The sequence below is a fragment of the Pongo abelii genome, chromosome 7 (assembly GCF_028885655.2).
Source record: "Pongo abelii isolate AG06213 chromosome 7, NHGRI_mPonAbe1-v2.0_pri, whole genome shotgun sequence".
NCBI lineage: Eukaryota > Metazoa > Chordata > Mammalia > Primates > Hominidae > Pongo > Pongo abelii.
Genome location: NC_071992.2, coordinates 140433542 through 140447176, shown reverse-complemented (window position 1 = coordinate 140447176; position 13635 = coordinate 140433542). Strand labels below are relative to the sequence as shown.

At 40.9% G+C, this 13635-nt stretch overlaps 1 protein-coding gene and 1 long non-coding RNA gene across 2 annotated transcripts in view; one reads left to right on the top strand and one right to left on the bottom strand.

Moving 5' to 3' along the window:
- The window catches only part of LOC129047529 (uncharacterized), a 95518-nt gene that overhangs the window by 55720 nt on the left and 26163 nt on the right, over positions 1-13635 (top strand). The gene's annotated exons all lie outside the window — the stretch shown is intronic.
- FER1L6 (fer-1 like family member 6) overlaps positions 398-13635 on the bottom strand; it is a 206741-nt gene continuing 193503 nt past the window's right edge. The window contains exons 40-41 of the mRNA XM_054518809.2: positions 1505-1605; positions 398-850 (exon numbers count right to left, since the gene is read on the bottom strand). Of these exons, the coding sequence (XP_054374784.2) occupies positions 667-850; positions 1505-1605 (285 nt within the window). The 3' untranslated portion in view covers positions 398-666. The remainder of the gene's footprint in view (positions 851-1504; positions 1606-13635) is intronic.

The window sequence follows — 13635 nt, the reverse complement described above, 5'->3', positions numbered from 1 at the left end:
GCTATAATATTTTCAGTTTGTTTGCTCTAAAATTTATTTTTTATATTTTTCCAATATAGAGTCTTGCTCTGTCACCAAGGCTGGAGTGCAGTGGCACAATCTCGGCTCACTGCAACCTCCGCCTCCTGAGTGGCTGGGGTTACAGGTGTGTGCCACCACGCCCGACAATTTTTGTATTTTTAGTATAGAAGCTGTTTCACTATGTTGGCCAGGCTAGTCTTGAACTCCTGGCCTCAAGTGATCCACCTGCCTCAGCCTCCCAAAGTGCTGGGATTATAGGCGTGAGCCACCACAACTGGCCTAAAAATTTACTTAAGATAAAATACTCCTAATAAAATCTCTGACCCAGAACTAAACTTCTCAGAATATAACCAATTACATAAAGAAAACATTGATCTAAGTCAATTTGAGGTCATTGTTGATTACCATGAGGTGAAAGTGCCTTATTTCATGCTGCCCAAGGGATAAAACATGCCTTACAAGTTTGAAACTTGGAGGCAGGGGTTGGAGCAGGGAGGAAATGTTTCTTTTCCATCTCTTCCAAGAAGGGTTGATCTGTCCCCTTAGCACTCAGCACAGTGCCATGCATGGGACATGTTCTTAGATGCTCCCAGACGAGGAAGAGAGGATTAGTATATGGCGAGGATCTGAGTCCTCCATGATCCTCTATGAGCCCACAACGATCCTTCGGCTGATGGCTCCTGGCAAGGTGTAGATGAAAAGGACGAGGAAGATGATGAGGATGATCAGAATGAAAGCAATGATGATGTACTTTTTGTAATTCTTCCAGATGAGGTAGTACAGGCACTTAAAGGGGCTCATGAACCAGGAAAAGGAGGTGTCTGGGCGGCTGAGGGGGAAGGAAGAGAAAATCAAAAAGGGGGTCATCCTGTCAACACTCAGAATGCTTAAGACCCCAGGAAGTGTTTCTGACTCCCACTTTCTGAGGACCCATAGGGAGAGCCCTGAAAATGGGAGAAAAGCACGTTGCCTGAAGGAGGAGCAGCCTGACATTTGTATGATGAGGATTCCTGTATCATGGTTAAAGGTTGGTGTGGAGCAGAGAGCAAGAGTCCAGTTAGAACCCAGTCCAAGGCCCTACCACCCTCCATCTGTCCAACCTGCCAGCTCAGATCCCATCTTTTCTATGAAGTCTTTCCTGACAGCCTCAGGCCCCAATGATACCCTTCACTTCAAGTTCCTAACTCATTCATCGCTTGACTCACCCCCTTTTGAAACTATAGCGTCTTCTACACTCTGACAACTATTTTATGAATGTGTTATTTTCCCCAAATAGATCGAAAGCTCCTGGAAGGCATAGTTTATGTCTTATATTTAGCTTTTTCTTCGAAAAGCTACACAGGTTGGAAAGCAGCAATTGACTGCTTCCTGGCTTCCCAGTTCTCCCACAGGGCTGCTCTAAAGAAATGCCATTATCAGACACCAGCAAGGACTGCAAAGGCCCCTTCCCATTTCTGATGTTCCCGCTCGCAACTCCACTCACTTGGGCTTGGCCAGGGGCTCTGGCTCCTTTCGGGCTTTTCCAACAGGATTTTTCTCAGCTTCTTCGGCTGTAACTAGGTGGAACTCAGCTTCAACCCTGCCCTGCAAAAAGATGCAAAAGCTTTTGTTGCTAGTCACAAAGACCCACTGAGCCAATGGCAACCTTCTAGAAGTGTTACCAAGTTGGAGAATTCCAGGAAGTATTTTGATTATCCCGCTGCTTTATTTTGATAAATATTGTTGCTTTTTTTGGTCTTGGGAGAAGCCATTTTTATGATGAACAGTAAAAGCCTAGGAATGATGTTATTTCAAGATTTGTGGAAGGAAAGGGTCCCATGTGTCCACACAGACACACAAGCTCAGTCACATGTACTACTCTTCTTGTAAACACTTGATATCTGAAAAAAATATTACAGTAATTAGAAAGGGGACTGATTACTTGAGTGGCAGACCCTTTTGAATCCGATACAGTCTGTCTTCTCTGTCAGTTGTCAAGAGGAAATTGGTGACAGTGGCCCCACATTTGCTGAATGGGTTTTTTCTGTCATTCCTCATTCTTTTGGTTGTCCCCACTAGTTATTTTAGGGTTATCCTTTTATTATAGCACTCCCCCACTCTTCCTGTTCCCTCAATAAGAAATGGCCTATTTTATTTGAAAATCGTGAGTAATGTGTTTCTTTAGAGCACTATGCCATAGTTCCTGTCAGGGATGTATGTCTTGATTTATCAAAGGATGAGATGGGACCCCCGCAAAAGTTAAGAGCCATTTTCTCTTGTTCACTCATTCAGTCAGCACTTTTGGGGATCCTTTGTATGCCATGCACTGTTCTAGGCACTAGAGCCTTAACAATGATTAAGAAAAACAGAATTTCTGATCTCCTGGAGCTCCTATTCTTGGTGACAGAGACGCTCATTTCTCCTGCCTCTTTTGGTTTTATGCATTGAAATTCAAGATGATAGGAGGGAGGCAGGGCTGGTAGTAGTGAAGCATTTTATTACACACGATTGCTGATAAAGCTTCTTCCTCTGAATCACACATGGACTGGGCATTACTTGACTTCGGAGGTATGATTGATTTCTTACCCCAGTACAAAAATCTGAGATTCTGCTGAGGCAGTGGTCTTGTGTTAACTTACCCATTCACCCTAAACAGGTCAGGACTTATTCACAAGTAAGTTTGGTTGCTGGCAGCCATTATAATATAATCATGGGAGATATAAGAAATATATAGAATACATGGGGTAAGGTTGAAGGACAGAGAGGGAGTGGCAGGGCTGCCTGAATGAGTAAAGAAGTGCAGTGGACTTTTATTACAGGTAAAATCATGAGTTAAAATCTAGATGGTCTCATTCATCCTTTGAACTGGAACCCTGGCCCAACTCAGAGTAGCATTAAATGTCCTATGACCTAGAAATGTTTCATGAAAACATGTATATATGTAGTCTTTCATTCCCATTGAGAAATCTTAGCCCCATAGGCAATGACTTGCACGTATAGGCATTCAGAAAATATTTGAAAACTGTGGGAAAAAATATAAAGCTTCTATTGATTTTAATTCCTCCTTTACACATCCATCAATAGTGGAATAATAATATATCTAACTGTAATTGCAGTGCTTTACTGATCACTCACTTTGTCCCAGGTTTGTTTATTCTATTAGTCTATTAGTCATAGCAATAAGCAAGGTAGGTCTCCCTTATGTAGATGAAGAAATGAAATCACACAGATTAAGTAACTTTTCCAAGGTCACACAGGCAACAAGCCAACCAACTGGAATTTGAACCCAGGTCTGGGTCTGTATGATACCAAAGCTCATACTCTTTCCATTATAGCAGGCTACCTCCCAACTTATTCATCTAATTGCCAGAAAATTGGACTAGAAGGTTTTTAAGAGCCTGCCTAGCTCTAACATGAGATGATTCCATAATTGTCTTCATAATTACCATCCGATGGTATTTGTCTTCTTGAGTCTCAGTTTTCTCATCTGTCAAATGGCCAGATGCTTTCTAGGGCTGTCTGGCTCTAACTTTTGGGATTGATGAAAGGCAGAGTTAAGGACTTGATGGCTGGGAGAGACCCAAGAAATAAGTCCAAAACTCATGGAAAAATGGTCTCCAATGTACAAAACAGACTTATTTCCAGAGATCATTCACAGGTAACTTAAGCTCCACTGAGCAGTATGTTATACACTAGGAACTTCATCCAGTTCCTCTAATTTGAAGTAGAGTCAGCTTAAGAGGAGCTAACTGATTGCTAGGATCCAGAATGCTTGGAAGAGAGAATAGAAATCAACAGAGAATAAGTTAGGGCCACAGTAAGAGGATTGCAGCTGCCCCTTTGTTCTCTACTCTTAATAAACTCAGCTCTGGCACTTTATAACTTGCATGGTGTTTCATGCATGCCCTTTTTTGGCTATCTGACAAAGTAGACGGCATTTTTATTACCATTTTACAGCCAAGGAAACCAAGGCTTGGTGATATTTGCTAACTGATGTTACAAAACCAGGATTTGCACCAAGGTCCTTTGATGCCAAACTCCATTCCTCTGCTACTTTACATGTCTAAGTGGCACCTTGTTCTGGAAGAAAAACAGTAGGCTACTTATTTAACAATGAATAAATGTGCTGTTTCTGAAATACTCAAGAGGAACCCCGTAATTGCTGTCATTGCTCTGTCATTAGTATATGCTTTTGATCTCTATCTGTGGGTTGGCTTTGGATAGCTTAATATTACAGCATAGCATGGCATGGCATAGCATGGCATAGCATAGCACAACACATATAGCATAGTCAAGTGAATAGGACTTGTGAATAGACAGATCTGCATTTGAAACCAGGCTCTACAATTTACTAGCTGTGTGATCTTGGGTAAGTCACCTGCCCTCTTTAAGTCTCACTGTACTGAGGCTATTAACAGCATGTACCCTATAAGGTTGCTTTGGAAAATAAATGAAATAACACATATGCAGTGCTTAGCCTAGGGCCTGTTAAAGGAAAGCCTTTAACTATGGTAGTTGTTAACTTCAACACTATTTCATCAACAGAAACATGCAGTTTAACAGAAAACATCTTCTGCCCATAGAGAAAATACCAGAAAAGTCCCACAGGCCCAGATTCCTATAGGAAAAGAAATGCAAAGAAAAGGGAGGCAGAGAATATTAAATTACGTCTGTCCTTGAGATAGGCATCATTTGTTATCATCATGAAGAGCCTTGCGCCAGCTCCACCACCCTGCTAGAATGGTTGCAATGCATCTGTCGGGCACTGGGAAGGCTGCAGGGGAAAGGTGTTTACTGACAGCTTCGATAAATGCCGCTGCTCTGGGTATCGTTCCACACAGAGGTTTCCTGTCCTGTTTCAACCATCAGCATTCAGCTCAGCACCAAGGAGAGGTCATAAGCTAATAATATCCTCTAAATGTAATTTAAAATCAGAGCTAATAAAAATAGTTCAAGAGACTATCTACTAGCCTAATGATATCCGTGGTTGGGAGACAATAAGAAAAGATCCTTGAGAAGACTGGATTTGTCATACCACATATATAATGTGCCAAACTGCACCATGCCTACAGAAGGGATGCCTTCAGAGGCTGAGAAGTGATTGTATTTGGAATGGACATGCCTTCAGCAATGATTATTGCTTATTAAAACACACCCCTGACTGGAATTACATGAGGCATTCTCATATGCTAATGGAGGAAAGTATGCTGACAAAATCTTTTAGGAAAAGGAATATACATATATATGTATATATACACACACATTGCATATATTATATACGTATACGTGTATTTAAGTGTATAGTTACATCCACATACATGCATGTACATACATATATAAGATCATATATGACCACAAAAATACACATGTAGTTGTATACAAATATATACACGCATACAACTACATGTGTGTATTGTATGTCATATATAATCTTATATGCTGAACGTATGAATTCCATTTCTGGGTAGCTAAGTTGAGGAAATAATTCAAAATTCAGAAAAAGTCTTGTGTACAAAGCACAGTCATTTTTCTTTTGGATGTTCAAATTGTCCTGTTTGCCCCACTGAGATGTCCCAGACTCATTTTGGATTTTATCTGCCCTAGATCTGGAGTCAGCCATTTCCCCAAAGATCCCTGTTTTTTGTTTCTTTGGTTGGTTGGTTTTTAGTAGGAGCTGATGTATAGAAACCAGGATCTAGGTGCTAGGAGTCGTCTTTGCTACTGGGTGATTTTACTTCTAGATTCTTCAGTGGATAGAGCTTACAATATATTTGTTAAAAATCCATGAATCCATAGTGATAACAATAACAACAAAAAAAGTAAGGGAAAAACCATTAGAGATGACTCTTATACCAACTCTGAATTCTAAAATTTGGTTATTAAGTGATATAATTATGTATTTATCCTGTCTTTTTTGGGGGTGGGGGAGGAGGGTGACTGATTTATTTCCAATTGATGAGAGAAAGCTCTTTTTAACAGATAAATGCCAACCAATAAATGGAGAAAAAATGATAAGAGATAGGTAAATAGATCGATCAATAGCTTAGACAGACTGATGTAAGGAAGGTTTAGAAAAATTTTTGTAAAACCAATGAAATAATTAAGATTGCCAGTAGTTATTAAAGCCTTTGGGTAGAGCAGAACAGGAATTCCCACAGCACCATGTTACCCACCAGTTGCCTGCTAACTGCAAAGGGGAAAATGTGCCTTTACAGTGAAGAGATCTTGTATTTACCAACATAGTCAAGTGAGCAAACACAGCATCACTAATAGTGAGCCATCTGATAGCATGTGCCTCCTGGCATGATCCGCTATGGAGTAAACAGTATCACATATTAAACAACTTGATAAATGCTGTCATATCTAACTTACACTTCACAGGAAATACGGAGGATAGAGAATAAGATAAGCAATATGATGACAAAACAACCAGATAAGGCAAGCCTAGTCTCATCAAATAGTCAACATGAGGGGAAAATGTCAGAAGATTGTTTTAACCTAGACCAAAGAGATACAATAATGCAAAGCAGTACATAAACCATGACTGAGTCTTGTTTTGAAAAGGAAACAGCTATACAAGACATTTTGGGGTCAATAGGGCATTCTTTTTCTAGATGGAGACATGAATATGGTGTGGATATCAGATTATATTAGGGAATCATTATTTACTTATATGTGGTGACAGCATTGTGGTTATGTAGGAGAATGTCTATATTCCTGAGAGGTGCATGCTGAGGTATGGGGTAGAGTGTCAGAATGTCTACAGCTTAAATTGTTCAGTCAAAAAATAGGCATATATATGTACAAATACTCAAATATACTTCATATATCGATGGAGTATACCCAAATATATTGACAAAATAAATATGGCAAAATATTAGCAAGTGTTGAATCTTGGTGGTGGATCTATGGCTGATCATTGTTCCAGTTCAACTTTTCTGTATGCTCAAATTTTTTAAATGAATAAATAAGGACAAACACAATAATTAAACTGGCATTTTTTTTTTGAGAATATAAAGAGTTAATAATATTGCTAGTATAATGTAGGGGAATGCTCATTAGAAAACTGAGTGGAACAAAATGAAGAAGGTACTATTTTATGTATGGAATGATTACTATTATGTAAAGGGAACTAAAATTTATGCATAGAGAAAATATTAGGAATAACCAAACCATTAGCAAGAGTTTTCTTTAGATGGTATACATATGTGTGCTATCTTTTCTACCTTTTTGTGCTTTTCAAATTTCCTATACATTCACATTATATACCCTATCTTAAAAATAATCTTTATATAAAAATATCTCCCTTGTCTGCTCCTATCTGATCTTGCTAAATATTATTTAAATGATCTATCTACCATCATCCCCAGCTAAGTTGTGAACTTCAGGATGCTAGGAATTTATCTTATTCACTGTTGAATCTTTAGAACATAACATATAAGTATGTAGCCATAATAGATGCTGACAGCTGTTTTTCACATCAGACTGGAAGCATAGAAACCTCCCTTTGAGTTTTGGTTGTTGATGTACCGGGAATGGAATTTACCTTGGCTGCCTGTCAATCTGTGGGATTAACTTGTAAAATAAATTTTTTAATCTTTATCTCTTAAAGGAGTGATTTCTTAAAGGTTGCTTTGAGTAGGATGACTTGGGATGAGGCATATAAATTGCATAGTGCAATGTGCTTCACGAAGAACATGGTCGTAGATATTCCCTTTCTTTCTCCCAAGGGTCCCCATTCCTCAGCAATCCCGTGGAGCTGTTTTTCATTTACTATGAGGACAGCCACATTCCACATTCCACATTAGAAGCTGTGTGATCTAAATGTCTAAATGATACTGCTGGGGGGACACTGATAAGCAGCTTTAAAAATAAATCTGGCAGGTGGCAGTGGCCATAAACAAACCCTCTCTCGCCTGCCAGCAACTAAAACCAGACAGCATGTTCAAATGCTGGCTTCAAAGAATGGGAGGAGAGCGCACACGGAGTTGGAATTAGAGAATGTTTAGGCTGGACATACATGTTGGAGGCACTCAGTCTAACCTAGTGATTTTACACACATGGAAACAGAAGTGCCCCCAGGAATGGCAGGAGTTTTCCATTACACCATTTACTCTGGACCACCTAACTTGCTACCCTATTAGGAGAAAGTTATTTTCTTAATATGGTTATTGGTTACTTAAGGGAGAAAGAGTGTCAGAGGCATTTGAACCATAGCAACTCCATCTTGAATAGGAGCTGGGTACAATGGAGCTGAGAACTACTGGGCTGCATTCCCAACGGTTAAGGCATTCTAAGTCACAAGATGAGATAGGAGGTCAGCACAAGATACAGGTCATAAAGACCTTGCTGATAAAACAGGTTGCAGTAAAGAAGCCAGCCAAAACCCAGCAAAACCAACGACCAGAGGACGAGAGTGACCTCTGGTCATCCTCACTGCTACACTCCCACTGGCGAGTGCCATGATAGTTTACAAATGCCACGGTAATATCAGGAAGTTACCCTATATGGTCTGAAAAGGGAAGGCATGAATCCACCCCTGTTTAGCAGATCGTCAAGAAATAACCATAAAAATGGGCAACTAGCAGCCCTCGGGGCTACTCGGTCTATGGAGTAGCCATTCTTTTATTCCTTTACTTTCTTAATAAACTTGCTTTCTCTTTACAGACTCGCCCTGAATTCCTTCTTGCCCAAGATCCAAGAGCCCTCTCTTGGGGTCTGGACTGGGACCCCTTTCCTGTAACAAGAGAACAAGAGGGCAAGGGTAGCTGGAATACATCCCTTCTGCAGGCCAAAGCAGGGCTTTCAGGACCAGATTCCATGCTGCTCAGCCAAGGCTCTGACCATGGGCCACTGGTATGCATGAAAACGAAGTCAATTCTAATTTTCCCTTTAGGAGGTATAAGGGCAAATAAAAATTAAAAATGAGAGGCTTAGTTCTCCCTGTTGAAAATGGGAAGAGATTTCCTTCCCCCTTTTCTTTTCTCTTAGAGCATTTACTTTAGAAAAGTTGTAAGTACTTTCTCTTCTCTTTGTAATGTATATAAATTGTTTTGAAAGCTGACAGGCCTTTTGTCTTTAACACCCAGGAATGTCTTTTTCAAGGATCTGAGAACCATCTCCTTCAAATGTAAACATAGAGAGAATAGCACCCTATACCCCAGTTTCTGTGGGAGGGTAGAAGGCTAACTTTGGTGAGCACTTTGCTCCAAGTTGCACAACTACCTCCTGTCATAAAGATTTGAGAAGACTGATTAAATGACACTGCTTGGGGGGAGAGGGGGGGGCACTGATAACAGCTTTAAAAATAAATATGTTTAAAAAATCTCTGGCAGGTGGCATAAAGATTTGAGAAGTTTGCTTTTCCTTTGGGTAAAACTAATCAAGTAACATAAATGGTCACCTCAATGACCATGTGAATCTAGAACAATGTGTGACAAATGGTGCTGTGAATTCCTCTTGAGAACTAGTTATATTTTCTCCTGAAAATATGTATGTAATGGGTGATTGCTGCTCAGTTATGTAAAAGGATGAAATTTCTGTCTTTGCAATCTCTTAACAGGTTGCTTTTAGTGACTACTCAGTGGTAAAACTTTACTAGCTTTTGAGTTGGGAGACTGTTTTAAATTGTATTTCCCCCAAAAATATCACCTCAGACTTCACCTCTGTGGTGAAGATTGCTGGTAACCCCAGGACAGTTTGGATGTCCCTTCTGTTTCTTTGGCTCTTTGACAGAAAAGGAAGTATGGCGCAGTGGTTAGGACTCAAGAACTGCTTGTGTGTGAGTCTCATCCTTCCTGACTAGCTGTGTGATATGAGGCGAGTTACTTAAGCTCTCTGTGCCTCAGCTTCCTTATCTATAAAATTGGGATTGATTATATATTTTTTCAGGGGGTTTTAGCAGATAAATGAATTAGTATACATTCAGTGTTTAGTGCTGTGGAAATCAACAAAGATCACCAAGATAAGAACAAACATAGGCTATTTATTTAGAGCTACCATCACTTAGGTAGAGAGGAAGATACGAGAAAAGGGAAGTCATCGGATGTGTTCTGACTGAAAGGTGCTCACATGAGGAAACTGGAAGCAGTCTAAGTAGGGGGCCGTCATATGTGATTAGTTAGGGGAACATGTATTGGGGAAGCCTGCAGTCATTGCCCAAGCTCTGATGGTTTGGGGCTGGTTGCTGCAGAGGTTGTAGCTTTATTGTCACGTGTGGTCTGACCACTGCTGTTTGTATGTTCAGTCTTTCAGAACTGTTTCTGGTAGTCAGTTCATATTAGCAACGCTTGTTACTACCACAGTCAGAGCAGTTGCTGGTTGCTTCTCTTGTCTGTCTTCCCCTAAAGACAGCAGCTTCTTGGGGGCAAGAGCTGCATCCTATTCATCTCTGTATTCAGGATATCCTACCAAAGCCCTGTCCAGGGGAGGCTCTCTGTAACTGCTGAAGGAGCAACATGATCATCTAGACTCAGGAGAAAACTACATTGATAGAAATGAAGAGCATTTAATTAGAAGCCCCTATCACTACAGAAAGTGATATAGGAGTTAAGAAGAAATAACTTAGGCAGGTAGTAAGGGTATGGGAGTCCTTGGTAAGGCCTTTCTCTTTAACGAAAAGCAGCCCCAAATCATTTTCTAACAAAGAGCAGCCTGTAAAGTCAAACTACAGACATAGGCAAGCTGGGAGCTTGCACAGGTGGATGCTGGCAGGGACTAGGGACTAGACATGTTCAAGATGGCGGCTCCATCTTCCCTTCTGTCAGCCACGTGTACAGTAAAGAACTGATAAGATGGTGCCAATCAACTGGAAAGCCTATTTGCATAATAAGATTAGGGTGGAGCAACCAGCCTTTTGTGGGCCCTATGTAAACGTCATACTTGACTGAACCAATCTGTGAGCCCTCTGTAAATCAGACACCGCCTTCTCCAGCCTGCCTATAAAATCTGCTGCACTCCACCACCTCACCACTTTTTTGGACGTGTATCTCTCTCTCAAGGAGCTGCTCTCCTTTCTCCTGTGTATTAAACTTCCTACTCCTTAACCCATCCACATGTGTCCATATCCTGAATTTTTTCTCAGCATGAGACAACAAACCCCCAGACAATGTAGCCATTTCAAATCTTTAAAACAGTCTCCTGTGAAAATTCATCATCATGGCCAATTCATCAGGAGAATCATTTATAAAGTAGTTAAGAGTATGTTGCTAGAGGTTCTATTCTTCCCCCCTCTCTCTCTTTTTCTTTTCTTTCCTTTTTTCTATAGAGACAGGGACTCCCTATGTTGCCCAGGCTGGAATGCAAAGGCGTGATCATAGCTCACTGCAACCTTGAACTCCTGGGCTCAAGGGATCCTATTTCCTCAGCCTCCTGAGTAGCTAGGACTACATGTAGGTACCACCATGCCTGGCAAATTTTAAAAATTTTTTGTAGAGATGGAGTCTCGTTGTGTTGCCCAGGCTGGTCTCAAATTCTTGGGCTCAAGATGTCCATCTACTCCAAAGAGCTGGGATTACACGTATGAGCCACCACACCCAGCCTCTTCTTTTTTCTTACATTTACCAAAAGTGTAACCCCTAAGGATTAGATGTTAAAATTGACTAAGATATTTAGGTATTTTGAGTTTGAGGCATTTCCCTCATCCTGGGGCCCAGAAGGAGATGGGAGCAGGGAATGGTCAAAACAGTTTATTGCTGAGTAATGGCTCAAGTGAAAATCTGACATTTATTGAACACTTAGAATCTGTGTGCCTGGAACATACTATCTCATTTCAGGGTTATGACAGCTCATGAGGTACACACTTTAATTTTCTCAATCTTTACAGCTAAGAAAGCTGAGGCTCATAGTAAAGTTCAGACAGCTGGTAAATAATAGAGCCAGGCTTTGAACCCAAGATGTTTTTTCTTATTTCTTAAAGGATGGAATCCAGGAGTCAGTATTTGTTATTATTATAAACAAGGTCTCACTGTGTTGCCCAGGGTAGACTTGAGCTCCTGGGCTCCAGGGATCCTCGTGCCTCGGCATCCCAAGTAGCTGAGACTACAGGTGCATGCCACTGTGCTTGGCCCCAGTTAGCTTTGAATGCATTGCTTATCTGCTGACCTGGGGCTGTTCTAGGGTGGAATCCACCCCTCTCGTTATTACTGATCACAATCCCTAGGACAATCCAGAAAGCTTTTAAAACTTTTAATACAGACATGTATTTTTTGATGCACGGAAGTCCTCTGTGGGATCTTAAATTATAAAATGTGCATGTCCTCATAAAAGAGTCTTCTCTTTTATGATAGGACTATAAGAGGTGATCTGGCCTTAGTGGCTCTGTTAGTTCTTCCCTCATGAGACCAAAGACAAAGAGGGATCTTCAAATGGACCCTCTGAAGCACAAAGGCAGAAAAACTCTGCATTGAGTCAATCAAACCAGACAGTAAATTCCCACATAAATGTCTCACTTAAGGCCCAGTCATTACAAAACTATTCAACAAATGAATTTAAATCACTATAAGAACCTGACATACCTAGGCTCTGGCAAGGCAAGGACAGCATGGAGAGAAGGTAAAAAATCATGGAAATTGCCACTACTCTGGTACCTAGCAGGTGGGGCTCAGATCATAAGCTCAAATGCTTCTACGGATCTTAATACAGTCTAGGAAAACAGACTGCCACAGCCCAAATGTTCATCCATTCGCCACTGTGTAATCTATCTAAATCTTTTGATCCCCTTGCCATTAAAATCTACCTGTCTTCTGTCATTTCTTTATTCCTCTCTGGCTTGTAAACTGACACTTAGATAATCATATAAATCAATGTGTACTAATGTGTTCATTTTCAAAGAACATTTACTGAGCACTTACGTGCTCCATACACTGAGTAAACAGAAGAAAACCTTATAATCTCTTGGCTGGGCGCGGTGGCTCACACCTGTAATCCCAGCACTTTGGGAGGCTGAGGCGAGCGGATCACAAGGTCAGGAGATCGAGACCGTCCTGGCTAACACAGTGAAACCCCATCTCTACTAAAAATACAAAAAACTAGCCAGACTTGGTGGCGGGTGCCTGTAGTCCCAGCTACTAGGGAGGCTGAGGCAGGAGAATGGCGTGAACCCGGGAGGCGGAGCTTGCAGTGAGCCGAGATCGCACCACTGCATTCCAGCCTGGGCGACAGAGCGAGTTACTGTCTCCAAAAAAAATAAAATTAAATTAAAAAAAAAACAAAAACCTTATAATCTCCTCTAGTAGGGTCAATTAATTATTCTTGAATTAATTGATTCATTCAATAAATATTTGAGTATTATGTGCTACGTACCACATTAGACACTGAAAATTAGGAAAGGGAACAGAAAGCAAAAACATACTTTTTGGACTCAAACTGCTGACAGTAGAAGAACCATGAAGTCCACGGACAAGTTCAAATCAGTGTGTCAAGAGATACACGTAGGGAAGTAGAAGGCAAGCCCACCCAGGCTGAGGATACCCAGGAAGGCTTCTCAGAGGGGCAACTGCTAAAAAGAATCTCCAGATATTTAAGGACTAGGAGTTTTCTCAGAGAAAGGGGCTAAGGCAATCCAGGCAGAAGGACTAGTCCACAGACCAGACAAGCAAGAGTCCAGGAAGGGTTCAGGATGGTTGAGAGGGGAGC